Here is a 22,578-nt window from a genome sequence, read left to right on the forward strand (position 1 = left end):
TTTAATTATATATTTATTCATGTATTTATTTCTTGACCTACTTATTACCTATCTATTTATGTCTAAAATGCCTTTCCTATTCCTGCATCCTCACCCTCTTGCCACTGGAACAACGAAATTTCCCGAATACGGGATGAATAAAGTTATCCAATCCAATCCAATCCAATATCCGGCGTCCCGAGCGACACTATTTCAAAAACAATATGCGAGTATTTTCGGAAGTTGATTCGAATATCGCCACCGGCTCCGGAATCCATGTCAAAGCAATTTAAGAGTCCTTTGCAGATCTTCATTGCGAACTTGCATCTGGATAAAGGGTCGAGGTGTATCTCCCAGTAAACAGTCCTCGGAGCCGAGGACCCGGTGAGGTGTTACATCAACAAGCTGAGCCAGCTGCCCTGGAGAGTGACCTCGAGCTTGCTCGGTGATACTTAAAATATAGCCCAAGTTAAAATATAGCTTCATTACCTATTAATGATTAATGAACATATAATAACATCACAGAATAACCCCAACATTCCCCCATTTTTATTATATGTTGGCTATTAATTCATTTTATGGCAAATACAAATGAGAGTGAAAATGTCCGTTGGCTGCTTTAATTTTACCGGCATAGTCCCTACTCGTACGGCTGGTCTGAAAAAGAAAGAACAAAATCATTTTCGCCCAAACCGCTCTCGGAATTACCATGCTCTTGGAATTCACGAGACCAGGGGAGTGATTCTCCTTGCAAGTTTGTAGCTAGAGTATGTCAAATGATGTCTCTCTGATTTGATTAAAGTATACCTAATACTAATAAAAAACCTATCATTCCGGCTGGATTTACAAAAGAAATCCTGCCGCTAGATGAACAGAGCATTCAAAGCTTGACTGCGAACTATATATATATATATATATATATATATATATATATATATATATATATATATATATATATATATATATATATATATATATATATATATATATATATAACTATATAACTATATAACTATATATATATAACTATATAACTATATATATATATGATATAACGATATATGAGCTGCTACTGTCTGTCTCAAAGGTAAGAACTCCGTACAATACTGTACACAATAATCTCAGATTTGATTGCAGATCATAACCACTAGATAGGTATTTGTTACTTTGTGAGCGTAGGTGGTGAATTAGAACAATTAAAAATTATTTGCATTGTGATATCCTATTTTTGGGTGTTTTTTTTCAGAGGGTGGGAATGAATTAATTTGTATTTATAGTTATTTTAAATGGGAAAATTTGATTTGAGATACGAGTAAATTGACATACAAGCTTGGTCCTGAAACGCATTAAGCTCATATTTCAAAGTATTACTCTATACAATAAAATACCATATTAAAAAGCAACAATATTTAAAAAAAAAAACTAAAAGCTATGAGTAAAATATGCATTAAATACACATCAAAACACAAAATTCCCTAAAGAATTCTCCCCAAACTTTTTTTTATAATAATACATGTTCAGACTATAATCACACTAAGCATGAATCATAGACATTACTTCATAATCATCCATAACAACATCATACCATCCATCAGTTGTACAGCAGAAACATTTGTCTTAACATTACTAGAAATTATTTTCAGGTACACCGCACAAGCAGGAGTAATACATCATTCAAGAAGCAAAAACAAGGGAACAAAAGTATGAACAAAATTGAACAGAGACATCAAAAGTATTCAATTTTGAAAAAGTAATAGCAATTCAATCAGAAATTACAGTCAACATCAAACAGTTCTTTTAAGTCCTATTAAGGCCACAGTAACTTTTCCACCGGAGTACCCGGAGCAAACCCACGCTGGCAAGAACATGCAAACTGCACACAGGTGGACCGACCTGGATTTGAACCCAGGTCTTCCACTGTGAGGCCGACGCGTGAACCACTCAGCCGCCACAATAGTCCCCCTTTTGTAGTTCTTAACTACAAACACAATATTACAGATCCCACAGTTCAATTCCTTGGACTTCTGGTACAAGTTGTTTCTAGTAGTTTCCTATTCAAACAACAATAAATGAACAAACCAATGGTGATAAACACATGGCCTTCATGTTGTAGTAGCATCTCTGGTCAGTTTGTTGTACTGTCCATTGAAGAATCTGCCAGTATTGAATAGACAAAATTCCACAGAAAAGCTTAGACAAGTCAGTGTGTGAGGTTAACTCATATTCTGCCATTGACGGCAATAGGCATCCAATCCATTTTCATTGGGGGATTGGCAGTTAAAGAGCCCATTCATTCACTGCGCTTGTCAACAGTACATTTCAACCAGAGGTTCCACTTTAAATGGATTGGTCGTCTGGCAACTGCATTTGAACTGCACTTGAGTTTGAGTTAGCTTTATTGGATAAATGGACTATACAAATTAATGAACATATACATGTAAATATGTAAGATTATAGCCACAGGTTAATTCTTTGTGAAATTAATTGCCCACCCCTGCTTTAATATTAAACCTCTTTTTAAAGTACATTCTTAGACCACAAAATTTTGAGAGCAACCGAATCCGGCGACGAATTGTCCGTTCGACAAAATGTCCGGCGGTGAATCTGGCGACGAATTGTCAGTCGACCAAACGTCCGGTCGACCAAACGTCCGTTCGACGAAGTGTCCGTCGACCAAGTGTCCGTCGACGAAACGTCCGGTCACGACGAATGATGATTCCGCTTTTATGACCACCCAAAGGATTATTGTGCCTCTGTAAAAACGGCTCCTGGAGTCCTCCGTCGTTTGAGATGGTGGCTTGTCCTGCCACATGTTGGAGTTTAGTGCTCGCTTCACTTCTTCCCAACGTCAGCCTCCCGGATGGATTCTCTTTGTTTAGACTTCCAAGAGAAAAGTTTATTAGCAAAAGGCAAAATTTAGGAGTCCAGTCCATTCTTGCTTATCTTTATTCAGACTAACTAAGGCTATCAGGAGTAAAGCATTTACTTCGTTGCAAGCAGGTATAATACTAATAATGATGAGCAGAGCAAGATCAATAGTTAAGCAAAGTGTATTCTGCGTTCCAAGAAAATGTATAATAATATGAAATGTAATCCTGACATTCCCCCTTTTTATTATATAGTTGCATACAATCTAGTGCCCTTATGCCTATATTTTAATAACTCATTTTTATGACAAATGTACAACCTTCAGGTCAGGGGAGAAGTTAAAATACAGCGCTGCTAGAGCAGACCTGAAGAGAGGCATTAAAAAGCCAAGGCAGCATATACAAGGAAAATTGAGGAGTACTTCACAGAAAATAACCCAAAGATGTGGCAGGGAATACGTACGACACATTACCAATTACAATGACAATAATGTGTCTGTTAACGCAGATGCCTCACTAGCAGAGGAACTGAACCGTTTCTTTGCCCGCTTTGAGACTGACCAATCGGATTCAGTCTCAACACATCCACCACCCTGCAGCAGTACACTGAAGCTTCAGGAACATGAAGTGAGACAGGTACTGCAGACTGTGAACACCGGGAAGGCTGCTGGCCCTGACAGGGTACCTGGTAAAGGAACATAAGAGTTTGAGCTTAAAGTAGTTCATTAGATGATTGCTACATTCTGTGTATGAGAGTATGAGATTGACAAGTGATGAGCGTATGTGCAAGAATGCAATGTTTTCAGAACAAACGGTGCTAATCTGCGAGAAGACGGCAAGGACAAGATAACCCCGGAGAAAGCAGATACGACTCAACGGAGGAGGACAGACCAATGAAAGCAAGCTAAAGTTAACTGCAGTGTACACATAGCCAATAGAATAATGCCAGGATGCCCTACTTGCTTTTCCATTTGCATATTGTGTAGTATAACTCATTGCTGGGAAACTTGAATGAGTAGTACGTCTGCTGGTGGCAACAGGGGCGTACAGAGCTGTGATGAGAGGGACCTGAGACCCAGTTGTATGTATTAGATTTGTGTGTTAGGAATAAATCCACTCGTGTGTGAAAATGCTAGCTTCCTGATACCTTTCTATTGCAGAACGAGCGCGCAAATTGTTGGATGAGTGGCAGTTGGGTAAGGTCACAAATTGGAGTCAGATTACTAACTTAACTTTAATATAATTTAGAGATAAAATTCCCAACAATTTATGGTGACCCCGACGTGATGCAAGAGAGGTAAAAAGAAGTCCGGGACTTCGAGAAAAACCACAAGAGTCTGGGACTCGGGTCTGGGACCTACGTCCACACCAGGTGACGACCTGATAAAGGAGCCACACGTCCGACCGTCTTTCCTCTTGGGCCCACAATGAAACAAGGTAAGCAGATTCCTTTTCAAATTCTCCACATTGACAACGCTAAATTATAAGAGGAAGGAGGAGCGGAACGGCTTAAAAGTGTAATAGTGTGGACATTAGTAGGGTATAAAATCTGGGATTTACCTACTAGAATAGTTCCATTAGTAGGGTATAAAATCTGGGATTTACCTACTAGAATAGTTCCATTAGTAGGGTATAAAATCTGGGATTTACCTACTAGAAAAGTTGGAACTATTCGTGGTTACGGTTTAAAATCTGGGATTTACGTATCAGTGATGGAAGCGGTGTGAGTGTGAAAACTAAAATTGTTCTGCGTAAAAAGTGGTTGGGACACGCACGGGTGGATTTCAAGATGGCGAATAAGAGGAAGGGTGATAGTGGTCTCGGGTCACTCTCAGGGTGTGGCACTTCAGACGAATGGACTGAAGTCTGGTCGGAGATTAATGGTCATTACGCTAAGATGGAATCACAGTTGATTAGTGGAATAGAAAGTAAGAAAGTTAAGAAGTAAAAAGAACGGTGTCAGAAGTTGTTTCTGAAAATGGAAGAAGGGCATGGGAGAGAATGGAGTGTGTGTGTGTCTGTGTGTGCGCGTTGAAAAGCACAGGTTTTTAAAGACAAGCTAAAATTAGACGTGAGTTGGATAAAAAATTTTGTACGTTGAAAGGAAATGTACATTTTACGGGTCAAAAGCGTTTGTCCGTAGCATCGAGAAAAAAAAAAGGAGCGTGACGTCACAGCTAAGGCATAACTTAAAAAAAAAAAAAAGGAAAGGAGGGAGGTGATTAGGAGGAGGCGTGGCCCAATACAGAGAGAGGAGGTATGTTTCCCCTCCGCCCTCAGGGAGGAGGCGTGATATATGGTTCTTAGAGATATGGCACTAAATAAATTCCCCCCCCCTCTGGTGAGGGGAGGAAGTTCATGGCGGAGGAGGCTCCTGGCGTTGATGGGTGGACGGAGTTGTGCGCTTGACACGAGACGGGGTTATGGCGGCTATTGTAGGGGGTGTTCCGGAACCTTTGATCTCTACTGTGTTGAAACTCTAACTTTCCAAATTACCAGGAATGTGGTGGGGCCCGAGATGGTCAGTTACATGATCGATACAATGGTGGTCGTGGGCGTGGTTTCGTCGGTGGCCGGGGAAGAGGGTATTCGGGATACGGCCAAACAAGGCAACTGTTTTGTGTGTGGCGGCATTGGACACCGGGCACGTGATTGCCCCAGTCAACGGCAGCAACCGCAACAACTGTTCCCGCGGCAACCCCAAGCACAGCAACAACTGTTCCCGCGGCAACCCCAAGCACAGCAGTATGGCCCACCACAGCAACAGCGGCCTACGCGTGGGGGAGGACGAGGCACTGGCAGACCATGGCGGCCCAGGCAGCTGGCCCAGTCACCTGGACAATATTATCAGGGCGGAGATGATTATTACGGTCCATGAGATCCTCCACACTCCGAAGAGAGGTGCCTGAGAGGCTCGTGTGAATTTGATGGGAAGAGACTTGTTGATGTCTATTGGAGCTACCATCTTATGTGGGGCGGATGGCCTCACAGTGACTTTACCAAATGGTGCAAGGATTCCGTGTTCACAACCAATACGAACATGTGGACAGTGGTTGACAATCTAAAGGTCACGTCTTGAGCCTGAAACTCCGGCCACTGGGGGGACTTGTCCGTATATCGCCGGTGGAAATCATTCATTGACTCACTCCGGCCCTACCATCCACCCATGGATGATTTTCATTGTACGTTGTTTTATGACATAGAAGATGATTTAGTCTATCAAGACCGTTTTCAGAAGGTTCTTGGAGCACCCTGGCAGTTGAATCGAAAAAGTGTGGTACAAAATGTCGGACACATTTCTTTGGCTCTGTCTCCTGGTCATGAGGCTCGCCGGCTCGGTCCAATGGTCACGGTCAGCACCCCTTCACAGATGCGGACACCCCTCACCCAAAACTAAGCACACCCTGTGCAAACAAAAAGAGGGGGGTCGCCCATAGAGCTTACTGTTTCCTTTACACAAAAAACAAAGGGCAGGAAAGACTACCACAAGAGAGACAGAAAGAGTTGACAATATTGGGATATATTAATGACAAATTATGGGTCCTCTATTAGACACTGAAATTTATAATTAGGAAATGGCTAAGTGGAAGGTTAGTTTCTCTACATTTTAATTGTGGTAAGAAGGAGCTACAAAAATGTCTCTTATTTTAAATAAACACAAGCTTGGAGCAGGATAGGAATTTAGCTATCCTCATAGATATTTTAGCAATATGAGAGTGATTTGCGATTTAGACTTAAGTATTAAGAATCATCCAAATTATTAATGATATCAAACATGAAGATAATGCAGAAAAGGCATTTATCCAAATTATTAGGTAAATTTAGATAGAACAATAAATTTAGGATAGGCATGATTTCCCTGAGATGGAATAAACATCATGAAATATTGTCAGTGCACAGAGGGTATTTCATTGTTTTGCCCATCAGCAGATGAAATATGCTTTAGCGTGAGTCATATTAATGACTATGAGAATACAGACACTCCTCAACTTACGAACGCAATTGGTTCCGAGCGATTGTTCATAAGTTGAATTTGTTTGTAAGTTGATTTAGTGCTATATTTTGTATTATAATTTATGTTTAAGGCCTATATAAGTATATTGAAGGTTTATATAAGTGCATTTGTATGTTTAAGGCTTGTATAAGTAACACGCATTGGTTTGTACTGAAAAAAAAACATTTAATAAAATGGAGAGAATATGTACAGTACTGTAGAGAGAGAGATAGATTTATGTATTAGAAACTGGCCAAAAGAAGCGACCTAATGACGATTGCACAGTTTTCTTCTTTTTTTCATCATAAATGATGCAGTAGCACTGTATGGCATCATTCAATTGATTTGCAAACTTTGTGCAACGTTCAATATTTGGGTCCTGCTGCTCGATTTTTCTGTTTATAAATGGTACTGAATGTGCAACGCTCACCACTTTCTGACGCGCATCAAGCTTCGTTATTATTGCCACTCGTTTCAAATGAAATGGCTTGCCTCTTCCTTGCAACTCCCTCAATAGAAGCCTTTAGCTTTTTACCAACCATATTCAATATTGGATGCATGAGATATTTAATGATACAAATGAAAAAGGTTCTTTGCACACTGGAGATACATTCACGCACTTCCGCATTGCAACGAAGAAGGTAGATGCTGGGTGAGCTGAGCTCTCACAGCGCCAGGCGTCGGTATTAGCGGCGGAAAGAAGTACTACTCCGAAAAAGACGCAAAATACAAAATTGGACTTGCGAACATTTTTGGACTTAAACGCAATTTGCAGACATGTTCGTATGTACCGTTGTTCGTAAGTTGAATGTTCGTAAGTAGGGGAGCGTCTGTATCTCGGATTGCATTAGCATCAAACAATTGATGTCAACCAAATGACGTTAACCTATTTCTTTTGAGAATGATTAGGCTGATAGGACAGCAAAATGGAGGTGAGCTGCCAAGACGCCCAGACGTGGGATGGCGCTCTTCACCAGTGATGAAAAAATTGCAGACCACTGATGTCTGAAAATGAGTGTGAGCGTGAATGGTTGTTTGTCTTTTTGTGTTTTTGATTGGCCGACCACCAAGATATAATTAATCAATTAGATATCAAGGTGGAAAAGGATTTAGCAAATTGGAATCGGTTTCTGAAATCGCCAATAAGCCCGTTTCACGGATGGCAACGACAAATTATGGAAAAATATTTCGTCCAAGGAATTTTTTAATGAAAATGCAGCAGCAGTTCTCCAAACGTGAAACTTGAAGTAGAGAAACAAATCTGCTATGCGAAATTTAGGAGCACTGAAAAAAAACCAAAGACAGTGCATGATAAGAAATTCCAAAAGTACTATGGATTTATAGTGATAATGGCATCCAAATTGTGTTAACAGTATAATTGACTGAAGTGATAAAAGGTTCCATATTTTGTTATGAAATCATTGCGCCTAAATAACGAGGTCAAAATATGGAAATCCAATTTAGTGGAATGTACCAAACGCCATTATTCACTACACGATTGGAACTGGCGGATGAGGCTAATCATATATCTGCATGAAAGAAAATTTTTTTTTAAAGAAACGCATTAATTTGGGGTTGGCAGAGAAGGATTGTGCTTCTTAACAGGAAACATGGAGAGCAACCCAGAATGAGAGCGTCCATGCAAGTGTTCCTGACCAACCAGCATACATGAAAATAGCGGGATCCACCTGGTGCACTGTAAGAGGGTTCTCTCAATTGAAACGTTTGAGGAGACAGGTAAGATAAACTTTTGACGTAATCAGATGTAATGGCAAGTACTCCAATATTGATTGGAAAGATTATTGCTCGGGGAGCAATGCTGTAAACCAGGGGTGGCCAACTCCAGTCCTCGAGAGCCACAATCCGGTCTGTTTTCCATATCTCCCTCCACCAACACACCTGAATCAAATAATCAACTCATCAGCAAGCTGTCCAGAAGCTGGATACCAATCCCGATGATTTGATTCAGGTGTGTTGGTGGAGGGAGATATGGAAAACAGAGCGGATAACGGCTCTCGAGGACCGGACTTGGCCACCCCTGCTGTAAACCATAAGGAACTTTTTATATTGTTTTTTTTGTCTCCATAAAAAAGGTGAAAGCGTTTCAATTGAGACCAAACCTTCTTACAGATTTTTAAAGTAAACAATTAGAAAGAGAATGGATAGAAATGTAACTGGATTTTAATTTTATGCCTGAATGTTGGAAAAGATTGATTAAGAAAGTTTTATAGGAGATGATTGGCAAACTCCAAAGACAATGGAATGTTACATTTGATAAAAAGACTACTAGATTGGGATATTTTGAATTTCAAACAACTGAGTTTACTATGCAACGCGATACACATTATTGAATGAATTGGGACTTGATTAGTATGCATTTTAAAAGTAATGAGTTTTAATTGCTCTAAAGGACACAGTTATGCTAAAATATGGGCCCTGGTCAAACAACAAGGGGTCCGAAATTTGAAGGCCACATTGCAGTGGACCCCTGAGGATGATGCATTGTTTGTGCAACTAATTCAGGAATTGGCATCAGCAGCAGCTTTGGCTACCCCAGATTACACTAAGGTGTTTCATTTAGATGTGGCCATTAGTGAGAAGACAGTGAATGCGGCACTGTACCAAAGACATGGGACAAAAAGGGCAGTTTTATTGTATTGTAGTGTGCCATTAGCCAATTGGAAACTAAAGGACAAAAGTGGTACCATTACTCACAGTTGCGCCCGGCCCCAGACTTTGTGCCTGCCAATGGTGAGCTTAAAGGTTGACCGCCCGGACGGTCATTTTGCTTGCTGGCGTGTGCTTCGTGTGGACTATGTTGACGTTTGAACATATGGTGCGGGATGACAGAAGTGATGGAGCGAAAGGAGAACGAGTGATGGTGTATCATTCCTGGAATGGAACGGTATGGTATGAAGCAGAGCGAGATGGTGGTAAAACGCTGACACAGACACAACAATTACTGCTAAATCTGAAGTGTAAACAACCGACACAGGTGCAAGACCAGTTTTGAAAATCACGGCAGCAACTGCTGTATCCAAAACCTGTCTCTTTGATTTCCTGTATAACAAGACACTCCAAGGAGAGTGCAGCCAATTGGACTCGGCCTTTCCACTGACAGATATGGAAAAGAAAAAGCCCATTTTTGACACCCATGTTGCACAATAAAATTTCACCTGCCTAGAGCTCAATGGGACTGGCCCTGGGATTGGAAATATCCAGGAGTCATGGTGTAATGAAAATGTGTCTTTGCCAGCAGGAATCCCTCTCGCTCGTGCTGATGTTTGGCTGTGGTGTGGAGCGAAAGTGTTGTACGATAGGCTTCCCTCCAATGCCTCAGGTAAGTGCGCCCTAGTAATGCTGATCATGTCAATTAGTGTGACAGCATTAGACGTGGCCGGAATAAATTGGGAAGGCGTTGGACGGTGGGGAAGAATCCCCTTCCTTGTGAGGAAGAAAAGGGACATGCAAGAATGGTTGAATGCAGGAGACCCCACGTACATAGATGCAATTGGAGTTCCGAGAGGGGTCCCTGATGAATACAAATTGGTGGATCAAGTGGCGGCAGGATGGGAGAGTATTTTCCTGTTCGTTACAGTAAACAAAAACGTGGACCGGATTAATTATGTCCACTACAATGTCCAACGATTGGCGAACTTCACCACCTCGGCACTCCAGGCAGTGCATGAGCAATTAGCAGCCACGTCTCTTATGGCATTCCAAAATAGAATGGGTTTAGATATGGTGTTAGCTGAAAGAGGAAGAGTGTGTGGTATTTTTGGGGATCAGTGCTGTACTCTGATTCCCAACAATACGTCTCCTGACGGTCGCCTTACTAAGGCATTGGAGGGTCTGCGCACGCTAAGTAACAAAATGAAGGAGCACTCAGGTGTGGACACCAGTTGGTACTCTGACTAGTTAAACGTCTTTGGCAAATGCAAAAGCTGGATTGCATCAATACTGGTTTCTATCGCTGTGTTTACCGCTATCATGGTGTTATGCGGATGTTGCTGTATTCCATGTATCAGATCATTAACTGTTAGGACAATTGAACGCACGTTGGGGCCACTCCCTCCGGGTGGAGACAGCTGTGGCCCTCCGGGAGTTCGGGATGTGAGTATGTGAAGGTGGCCTCAGGGACCTGAGGCCATGAGGAGGGAATGAAATTCTCTACTGATTTTCTACTAGAATGAATTTTTTTACTGATTTTTAATTTTTAATTGTTCACTGATTTTTAGCTTATGGCTATTGATTTTAGCTCGTGTTTAACAATAAAATAAGGTATTCGAGTGATGACCTCAGTCGTCTGAGGTCATGAGAGGGAATAAAGGAACATAAGAGTTTGAGCTTAAAGTAGTTCATTAGATGATTGCTACATTCTGTGTATGAGAGTATGAGATTGACAAGTGCTGAGCGTATGTGCAAGAATGCAATGTTTTCAGAACAAACGGTGCTAATCTGCGAGAAGACGGCAAGGACAAGATAACCCCGGAGAAAGCAGATACGACTCAACGGAGGAGGACAGACCAATGAAAGCAAGCTAAAGTTAACTGCAGTGTACACAGCCAATAGAATAATGCCAGGATGCCCTAATTGCTTTTCCATTTGCATATTGTGTAGTATAACTCATTGCTGGGAAACTTGGATGAGTAGTACGTCTGCTGGTGGCAACAGGGGCGTACAGAGCTGTGATGAGAGGGACCTGAGACCCAGTTGTATGTATTAGATTTGTGTGTTAGGAATAAATCCACTCGTGTGTGAAAATGCTAGCTTCCTGATACCTTTCTATTGCAGAACGAGCGCGCAAATTGTTGGATGAGTGGCAGTTGGGTAAGGTCACAAATTGGAGTCAGATTACTAACTTAACTTTAATATAATTTAGAGATAAAATTCCCAACACTGGGAAGGTGCTCAAAGCCTGTGCTGATCAGCTGACTGGGGTTTTCACAAAGATTTTCAATTCTTCCCTGCAAAAATCCATCATCCCATCCTGCCTGAAATCAGCCACCATTATCCCTGTCTCTAAAATGCCAACCATTGACAGCCCGAATGATTATAGGCCTGTTGCACTTATGCCTGTTTTCATGAAGTGCTTTGAAAAGTTGGTCACCTGCCTCATCAGGGATACAATCCCTCCCTCAATTGACCCTCACCAGTTTGCTTATAGAGCAAATAGGTCCACTGAGGATGCCATCGCCGTAGCTCTACACACAGCACTGAGCCACCTGGAACACCATGGGAACTATGTGAGGATGCTTTTCATTGACTATAGCTCAGCCTTCAACACTATAATACCGGACATTCTGGCTGATAAACTCTCCCCCCTTGGACTATCCTCTTCCATCTGCTGCTGGATTAAGAACTTTTTAACCAACCGTCCACAAACTGTTAGACTTGGTCCCCACCCCTCTTCCTCCATTACACTGAGCACTGGCTCCCCTCAAGGCTGTGTACTGAGTCCTCTTCTATACTCCTTGTACACATACGACTGTATACCAACCCACCAGTCCAACTCCATCATCAAATTTGCCGATGACACCACTGTGGTCGGCCTCATCTCAGAAGGGGATGAGTCTGCCTACAGAGATGAGGTCAATAAACTGTCTTGGTGGTGTTTGGTGAACAATCTCACATTAAATACCACGAAAACTAAAGAAATAATCCTGGACTTTCGCAAACGCAGCACAGATCTGGCCCCCCTCCTCATAAATGGAGTATGCATAGACAGGGTCCAGTCCTTCAAATTCCTGGGGGTCCACGAAAAGCCATACAGAGTGATCAACACCGCCCAGAAGATCATCGGCTGCTCTCTGCCCTCACTGGATGACATTGCCAGCCCTCGCTACCTCAGCAGAGCTGGGAACATTGTTAGGGACCCAGACCACCCTGGTCACAACCTGTTCCAGCTGCTGCCCTCTGGCAGACGCTACAGGTCTCACAAAGAACGGACAAATAGACTTAGGGACAGTTTTTTTCCCACAGCCATCAGGACTCTGAACTTGCGTTAGCACGACACACAATCCCCTCTGTGCAATAACTTCGGGGTGTGCAATAACAATGTGCAATATCTTAGATTGTGCAATATTTTACAATTTACCTTGCCATGATGCGACTTTCTATATTTTTTTATTACTTATTTATGTTTTTTTACTGGGAAAACACACTTTGTGGAGTAGCACCACCAATTTCTTTATACGCAGCAGTGGATGATGACAATAAAGGCTCTTGATTGATTTGATTTGGACATCAATGCCCTCACCAGTAGGCTGTGTAATAAGTGGATACAATTCTTGCAATCTGGAATTTGTAGGCGCATTTGCTGTGGTTATAAATCAACAAAGTGCGTAAACAGGGGATAAGACAATGCTCACACAATGTCAAAGTAGTAGCAAAAACAGCCATTGAGATCACCACAGAGAAGGCCAATTCTTCACACTTGCCGAAGGTCTTATAACCACCAGTCTCTTCATATTCTGGTTCAGGGTCTGCAGGCCTTCATCGGCTCTGGTTTGGGACACATCGGGTGACGTGTTGTTGGGAATAAAGGTGCAACATTGATCTCCAAACATTGCACACACGCCTCCTTGCTCCGGCAGAAGCATATCAACCGTTTTGTGGTCCTGGGAAGCCATAAAACTGCCAGCTATTCCTTCATTGCTACAAATCCCTGATCTGTATAATTTCCAAGTTTTTGGACATTATAATGGATGTCGTTTATCCTATCCATATTTTATTTGGAGTAACCCAAAGAAAAATAGACTCCCAACCTGCTGCAATCTGTTCAGCCAACCAATACTCATTTAGTATGCCTCTTGGGATGCAGATTGCAAAAATATAAATCGGAACGCCATCCGTCGATGAGGCTCAATGCCGTCGAAAGAGGCCAGCGGCCACACCGAAATTCTGAGCCGCCAATTGTATCTCCTCGACTGTAGATAGAAAAACAGATACTGGTAACAGCAGTGAAACCAAAGCACATAGTTCTGTTTCTTTTTTGACAGGAGTTATATAATTTATTTGCACCACATCACCACCATAGGTCTGAATGTGGAATCAGTGGGACAGTTTGTCTTGGAACATGGGAACACAATGTGTCATTTACTGCACCCAGATTCAGAACCTGCCCTGTAAGGTTCAAAACAGGTAAAGTTAGCACAGGCATTTTCAGTGGAAAAAAATTGGCTTGTGATTTACTGCTTTTGTAACATTCATTTTTTTCCTCATCACTTTTTACTGTAATAAATAACCCATATGCATACCTGTCAACTTGTACGTTTTATACGTATTTTATACGTTTTTTTACCATTTCAAATCATGTACGCCGTACACCGACTTTTGTACGGGAAAAAAAAAATCGCCAATATTTATGAAACCGATCTCAACAAGACCGTTTTGGCTAAAATCCAGATAGTCTCGTAGGCTGGTAGCCAACGACGCTACTGTCATCGATCGTTACTATTGTCACGGTATACCAGCAAAAATTATCCTCAATCGTATGTATTTTTTTAGCGGTGCGTACGGCAATATCGATAAAGGGTGACATGCGCATGCGTAGATATACATAGAGTAAATATCGTGGAAGCAAGCATGGAGGAGCCACCTAGTAAGAAATTCAAGGATCGGGTCGACACCAGAAAGAATGGGAGTTACTTCAAGGTGAATATGATGGCTGGATTAAAGCATCGTTAAGAGGCACTCAATTCTCATTCTGTGTCCCTTGCAATAAAGACGTGAAAGTTGCTGCGAGTGGACATCTTAAAGCATGACAATACAGTGTATTGTCATGCTTTAAGATGTGCGCACCCGCATCCGTCACGCCCGCCTTTTCACTGTATAGCGTGTACCCAGACAATCAAGCTGTCAGCGTCATACAACATCTACAGAATCTTGAATTTAGTGCATACAAAAGGCTAATGACACCCCGTCCAGTTAGGGGAAAATTGTATACTTCACAGTGCGCCCTATGCGAATAAATATGGGCCGCGTTGTGTGTGTGTACGGTTTATTATCACTTAATACGGGGAATGACAAGTAGGCTTTTTGTGTTGTGGTAATGACGACATGGCCTATGTCCGATTATTATTATTATTATTAATAAGGGGAGCAACTGGCTGAGGTTGACAGGTATGCATATGCAAATTCACTACTTCTCACTAGTGAGCATGTTATATTAACATCAGATGGTATAATGGGAGACCTAAAATCTGTCTTTGTCTGCCAGGATGGTGCGCGAGAGCCCATTCTACCAGGGCCCAAAGAAGGGATATAATCTAGCTTCTTTTAAAAAAGCCTGCCCTCTCCAAATAGCCTCTGGCAAGTTTATAGGGGAGGGTAAAATAAAAAATGTTGCTCCAGAGAAACGTTAGCGGGGCAGCCGCTCACTTGAGTCCGCCCAGGGAGCACTATCGTCAGATAGGCTTCATGGCTCGCCCCGCCAACATTGGCCGCTGCTCACACTTAGAAAAAAAATGACTCAGAAGAATGGAATCAATTGTTTGGTGAATCTGATGATGATGATGAATCAGACTTCAAGGATTTAAAATTGTAAATTCGATTTGAGAATTGTGTTCATACTGGTAGTTTGTTTTACCAGGTTTCCGTAACATATGTTGTGAATACACTGGCGGTCCGTGCATTTTCTCGTAGCGCCTTCAACGAATTAATCCAACCCTCAAAAACTATTTTATGGCTAATGCTGTGACACATAAAAAATAAGCAATAAATCAATGCACAAAAATGGGGTAAAATCCACTTCCTAGCAGCATTTAATGATTAAATACAAATACTGGAGCTTTTCAGACATTACAAGGGGGGTGATTTTCCCGGGAAAAGACAGCGATGAACGTCAATGGCGTACCGGCAAACATTGCCCGAAAATGGGGTAAAATCCAGCCAAAAACAGCATTTATTGATTAAATACAAATACTGGAGCTTTTTAGACATCAGAACCGGGCCCGGAGTATCATTTCCACGGGAAAAAGACAGCGATGAACGTCGATACGTCCATACGCGAAACGGCAAAAATTGCGGGTGATTTCCCCGGGAAAAGACAGCGATGGACGTCAATGGCGAAACGGCAAAAATTGCACTAAAATGGGGGTAAAATCCACTTCCTAGCAGCATTTAGTGATTAAATACAAACACTGGAGCTTAAATACAAACACTGGAGCTTTTCAGATATCAGAACCGGGCTCACAATTGAAATATTATTTGGAATACAGTGGTACCTCGACATACGATCTTAATCTGTTCTGGGACTGAGATCGTATGTTGAGCTTTTCATAACTCGAGCGGACGTTTCCCATTGAAATGAACTAAAAACAAATTAATTCGTTCCAACCCTCTGAAAAAACACCAAAAACAGGATATTGGATTGGAATAAATGTTTTATTTCTTCTAATTCGCCATTTATTAACAAAGTAACACATTACTAGTGGTTTAATAGGAATAAAATGTGTTTAATAGAAGTAAAATTAGACGCATTTCGAAGGGGGACAAGAGAGAGACGGACAGAGAGAGGGGTGGGGGCATTAATTTGTTCCAACCCTCTGAAAAACCCTCTGAAAAAACACCAAAAACAGGATATTGGATTGGAAAAAATGTTTTATTTCTTCTAATTCGCCATCTATTAACAAAGTAACACATAACTAGTGGTTTAATAGTAATAAAATGTGTTTGCTATAACTAAAATTGGGCAGTGTTGTGTGCACGAGTATACTTCATTACCCAGAAAGCCCTCTTTTTGCCCGTGCATGCGCGTTGTGCGTTTCCTGGTCGAAACTCGTCTGAATAAACCGTTCAGTGCTCGTAGATATCTGTTTAGACGAAAGAGATGCGGCAAAAAAAGACAATGCGCTACAATGATAAACAGCCTATCATGTCATTGTCACCTGGCTTTGTCGCATCTTGAAATTTTCATCGTATCGCGGGCGAATTCTTCGCTGGAATTTTTTTGTCGTACCACGAGCTGATCTTAGGTCGAGGTATCACTGTATAGCCATATTTTACTCACCAAAAATCCTTTTTAACTGTACAAAATATCCATCCTCCTTTCTTCCTTCCTTCTTTTCTATCGCCATCGAAACTAATGCTGAAAGTCGAGCCTGTCCTGTCGTATTTCTGGCATAGTCCGTCTTGAAAATGGCTTTAAATCAACACAACAATATATTTGCTTGTGCAGCTTGCTCCAGATACAGTTTGGTAGCTCTGGCTAATCACTAGCCAATCATAGTTGGTGAAAGCGAAGACGTATCCCTCCCTATTTATTCACAGTGAATAAATGTTTTGTCATGGCGACATGTGTTCAGCATTTGGTAGTTACCAGTACCAGTGCAAACCTTGGTGTGAAAAAAAAATTATTCCAATTTTAGTCACTAATTATGGGTGCGCATTATACATGACACATTGGATTGGATAACTTTATTCATCCCGTATTCAGGAAATTTCATTGTGACAGTAGCAGAGGGTGATTAGACAGAACAACAAAGCAAAAGCACAAAGTACAAAGCAAACCAAAGTAAATGGGATCATTAAGAATCACCAAATCAGATCATTAAGACAGAAAAGCAGCAAAAACACAAAACAAGCAAGAGTGGACGGAGCTACCGCCGCCGGCTGCCACTTGAACGGCGCCATCTTGGTTGCGGTAGCTAAAACGGATACAGATTCAAAAAGACGTTGTAAAGTTGGACAAAAACTGGAACCACACACGAAGTCTTCCACAAGATGGGGAACTTCTACAGACTGTGACCGAGGTAGAGAATATGCAGAGTCACTCTTCCAAGCTTATCCGCACAGTTCCTCGGTAGTCTGGAGCTGAAGACAACAGCAGCAGAGCAGGACTCCGCTTCCGGCCTGGTAAGCGCCGACAGCTCTTCCGTCTTATCCCATGATGGAATGGTCGGTCAGAAGTGTTGCTTCTTCTCCCGGCACTTTTGTCCAGCTCCGAATTTCCAGCGGGATTGAGGTGTTGCTCCTTCTGCTGCGTATTGTAACAGCTAGTCCCATGTGTGTGACAGCGTAGGCATGGCTGATGGTTCCAAAAAAGAAGTGGCAGAAAGAAGCCAGGCTAACAGAACAAAAAAGTTGTAAAAACATTAAAGTAAAAAGTAAAGTGAAAAGGCATGTATTAAGAAATATTAAAATGTAATCTAAAAAAAGATAGCTTTCTTTGTTCATCTTTAGCCCCCACCCTTCGTAGCCGGGTGGGGGTGGGCAGAACCCACGTTCATGTGTAGACGTCTCCCAGCCAGATACGCCGTCCGAACGGTCGGAGAAGGTATTTAATCGACGTAGGCGGAGACAAACTTTAGGCGGGAATAAAAAAGGGGAGGTGTGCTATATTCAAAGTGATGACAGGCCTTGACCTGTAGGTGTCAGTAAAATTCTATTCTAGTGACTACATTATATATATATATATACATATACATATAGATACATGAATTAGTGAGAAATACATTCTATATTTCACAATACAGACGCTCCCCTACTTACGAACATTCAACTTACGAACAACGGTACATACGAACATGTCTGCAAATTGCGTTTAAGTCCAAAAATGTTCGCAAGTCCAATTTTGTATTTCGCGCCTTCTTCGGAGTAGTACTTCTTTCCGCCGCTAATACCGACGCCTGGTGCTGTGAGAGCTCAGCTCACCCAGCATCTACCTTCTTCTTCGTTGCAATGCGGAAGTGCGTGAATGTATCTCCAGTGTGCAAAGAACCTTTTTCATTTGTATCATTAAATATCTCATGCATCCAATATTGAATATGGTTGGTAAAAAGCTAAAGGCTTCTATTGAGGGAGTTGCAAGGAAGAGGCAAGCCATTTCATTTGAAACTAGTGGCAATAATAACGAAGCTTGATGCGCGTTTCACGGGCATTGAATCGTTCGACCGTCAGTACCATTTATAAACAGAAAGATCGAGCAGCAGGACCCAAATATTGAACGTTGAACAAAGTTTGCAAATCAATTGAATGATGCCATACAGTGCTACCGCATCATTTATGATGAAAAAAAAAGAAGAAAACTGTGCAATCGTCATTAGGTCGCTTCTTTTGGCCAGTTTCTAATACATAAATCTCTCTCTCTCTCTACAGTACTGTACATATTCTCTCCATTTTATTAAATGTTTTTTTTTCAGTACAAACCAATGCGTGTTACTTATACAAGCCTTAAACATACAAATGCACTTGTATAAACCTTCAATATACTTATATCGGCCTTAAACATAAATTATAATACAAAATATAGCACTGAATCAACTTACAAACAAATTCAACTTATGAACAATCGCTCGGAACCAATTGCGTTCGTAAGTAGGGGAGCGTCTGTATATATTATACATTATACATATCATGAAATTTCCCGAATACGGGATGAATAAAGTTATCTAATCTAATCTACACGGGTGCACGTTCTACTGCTATGAATGACAATGGACTCATAGTTTAAAGATTTTTATTTTAAATAAAGAATTATATATGGGTGGAAACAATGATCTTTCACCAATTTCGTTATACGCAGCTGTGTTAGATGACAATAAAGGCTTTTGATTTGATTTGATTTTCTACTTGACTCCTTTTTTTTGCAATTTCTCCTGTATTGGAGAATACATATTCACAAAGGCACAGAAGATGCTGGTGTGCATAGGATGGTTCACCAGTAAAAACAGATGAGGGAAAGTGAATTGCACACTCTTCCAATAATGAAGTGAATCCTCTGTACGTTAAATGTTACCAGATGTTAAGTAACGTTCTACTTATGAGTTTGGATCGGTTGTCCAAAAATGAAAATTACATAAATGGTGAATAACATACATGATGGTGTTTCAGTCAGCAGTGCACCCGGTGATAGTGGCACATTCCAAAGGCAGCCTATTTACTCCTTCTGTGCAATGGGAGAAACTGTGGAAACCTCATGACTTGAATGTGGGGTCTAGAAGTGTTGCAAGGGTTAACCCTTGCAACACTTCTAGACCCCACCAGTGGTGGACCGTCAGGGCCTGCAAGGCCTTCTCTGCTGGCCTAAAGCAATATCTGAATCACAGACTGATGTTAATTATGTTTTGTCCATGAATACTTATTAAATAATTCCAAATTGTCTGTCAGCTTCCTTTCATTGCTTTTCCCCTGGTTGCGATGCTTCCAGATGTGTGTTTTCATATTTAAGCATCTACAATCACATTTCAGCCATTATTTGTTGCCAGGGTCAGAAATCTGCCTTGAGGCCTTCACAATCAGTTCTGCAGGCTCTGCTGCCTAAAACAAGCGTTGATAAAGGCTGTTGCTTTCACCAATCAGATTTCGAGTTGGCGACTCTAAGGCCTTCTCACAAGCGTAGGGATACGTCATCACTTTCACCAACTATGATTGGCTAGTGATAAAGTGGACTAGCCAGAGCTACCAAACTGTATCTGGAGCGAGCTGCACAAGCAAATATATTGTTGTGTTGATTTAATAGCGGTTTTGTCAACCCGCAATGGCTGAAGGAGAAGAAATTGATTTGTTTCCAGATTTACTGTCAAAGCCATTTTCAAGACGGACTTTTCAAGAAAAGCTAGACGTCATTAAGAAAGGTCGGACAACTCCGAAGCAAGCAAGTCTGTCACAACCGGGAACAAACATTTTCAGCACTAAATCGAATAAAAACACCAAGGTTTGCACTGGTACTGGTAACTACCAAATGCTGAACACATGTCACCATGACAAAACATTTATTCACTGTGAATAAATAGGGAGGGATACGTCTTCGCTTTCACCAACTATGATTGGCTAGTGATTAGCCAGAGCTACCAAACTGTATCTGGAGCAAGCTGCACAAGCAAATATATTGTTGTGTTGATTTAAAGCCATTTTCAAGACGGACTATGCCAGAAATACGACAGGACAGGCTCGACTTTCAGCATTAGCTTCGATGGCGATAGAAAAGAAGGAGGAAAGAAAGGAGGATGGATTTTGTGTACAGATAAAAAGGATTTGTGGCGAGTAAAATATGGCTATATTCCTGAATAATATTTCAATTGTATGAGGTTATTAATGCTTTTTAATATGGTTTTATGGCCATAAAATAGTTTTTGAGGGTTGGATTGATTCAGACATAGCACTGAAGGCGTCGGATTGCAATTCAAGGCCCACCGCTGGTTAAGACACTCAAAGACTCCAGACTGGAAGCACTATCTGTGACTCGATGCTTCAGGTCTTCATGTAACTGTATTGCGGGCAGTGTGTGCAAGGTAGAAACATCACACTGAAGTGTGCTGGAGGAAGGAGAAATGGAAAACAGACTGGATAGGTGCTATCGAGGACCGGACTTGGCCACCCCTGGTGTAAGACAACTGTGTTGCACAAATGTGACATTTTACCTGCAAAAAATAATATGAATAATAAACTAAGACTTATTTTAAAAATAGTTTCACTATAGAAGAACATTTGAAAAATATGAAAGGAAGTGGGTAAAATAAGGAGATGGATATAAATATGTACCTTATTTTCCGGCAGAAGGTCGAAATGATCCCACATGGCAGAGAATTTACGTTTTCTCTGGAGGTCCTCCAACTTTTTCGCCAAGCAATGACCGCGTCAATAAATCGTTTGACGTTTTGCAGCCCCATCCCATTGACAGATGCGCTGCCTTATAAACACAGTTTGGCGCGCGACTGCCGTGTCGACACAGGTCTGCCATTGGTCACGTGACTATGTTAAGGCGGTGCGCGCAACGACACAGGGTTTGCCAAGGGAGCTCGGTGCACGCACCGGCGTATCTGCATCGCTGGACCCACCACTAGCTGCGCTTTCTGATGACTTTGGGTTATGCTCGCTTTAAAAGTGTGCCAGTTTCATAACGTGTTCGCAAACACGCCCGTTTAAAATGCTTAGGGGGTGACGACATCACACGCAGAGATGAATATTGACAAAAGAACAATCGTGTGCACCGATGCTGTTTCTTTCTCAGTTCTCATCAGTGTCCGTCTCTAAAACGGTTTTAAAAATTCATTTTATTTTCTTGCCTTTAACCCTGCGTGAGAATCAACCCTTTATAAGTCTTATACTTTATTAGTATTTGCTTGTTTTATTAATCCGAGGGTTTTTGTAACAATCCCGAAATGTTTCTTTGGGCTATGGGATGGCAGCTATGCAATCCGAGAATTGTGACATCATCATAAAGCGCAGGCCCCCGAGCAGATCGAGTACCTACACTGGTCCCAATCGGGGAGTGACAAAAGCAAGTACGTACCTTCTCTTCTCTCTTCCATTAAATACAAAGTATAAAAAAGATTGAGTGCAAAGAGCGGGGAACGAGGAAGTTGCAAATATAGTCACTTGAAAGCTTTAAGTAGAATATGAAGGCGAAAAACGGATTGAGTTGGGAAACAGGGATGGTTTGTGACTCTCACTGTGTTTTGGGGAAACTGACCGAGGTTGAGATGGCCGCTGAAGACGTCTTTGCAACCAAACAACAGGTAATAGCACTCACAAATAAGTACAGTTTACGCCTTTTTAAACTTGCCAAATGGAAACGCACTCAGGGCCGCTGCTACCGCCTTTTCAATACCGAGCTCTGCACCCCTTTTCCACCCTATAAATTTCCTCACAAAGTTACAGAATAATATTAATCGTCTTTGAAAATGAATATTCCCACTTTTGAAAAACAACGACTGTAGTTTTGTTTTAAATAGTCAATACCAGATCTATAAAAAAAATAAAGAAGACCAAAATTACTGATGTACTAAATAAAAA

At 41.5% G+C, this 22,578-nt stretch overlaps 1 protein-coding gene and 1 long non-coding RNA gene across 6 annotated transcripts in view; one reads left to right on the top strand and one right to left on the bottom strand.

The window, feature by feature from the left end:
- Nucleotides 1-513: 513 nt before the first annotated feature.
- Nucleotides 514-21,674, bottom strand: LOC144075184 (uncharacterized). The gene is made up of 2 exons (XR_013300500.1): nt 21,325-21,674; nt 514-3,531 (listed from the first exon to the last, which is right to left on the bottom strand). It is a non-coding gene; the product is annotated as an uncharacterized LOC144075184 (long non-coding RNA).
- Nucleotides 21,451-22,578, top strand: part of pdrg1 (p53 and DNA-damage regulated 1) — a 44,818-nt gene continuing 43,690 nt past the window's right edge. Inside the window, exons 1-2 of one of the 5 annotated variants that reach the window (XM_077601993.1) lie at nt 21,451-22,067; nt 22,254-22,301. In XM_077601993.1, coding sequence (XP_077458119.1) covers nt 22,266-22,301 — 36 coding nt within the window. In that variant the 5' untranslated portion in view covers nt 21,451-22,067; nt 22,254-22,265. Of the gene's footprint in view, nt 22,302-22,578 lie in introns of all 5 variants that reach the window. The other 4 variants (XM_077601990.1, XM_077601991.1, XM_077601995.1 and 1 more) reach the window with 4 other exon arrangements.

Source organism: Stigmatopora argus, chromosome 6, assembly GCF_051989625.1.
Source record: "Stigmatopora argus isolate UIUO_Sarg chromosome 6, RoL_Sarg_1.0, whole genome shotgun sequence".
Lineage (NCBI taxonomy): Eukaryota > Metazoa > Chordata > Actinopteri > Syngnathiformes > Syngnathidae > Stigmatopora > Stigmatopora argus.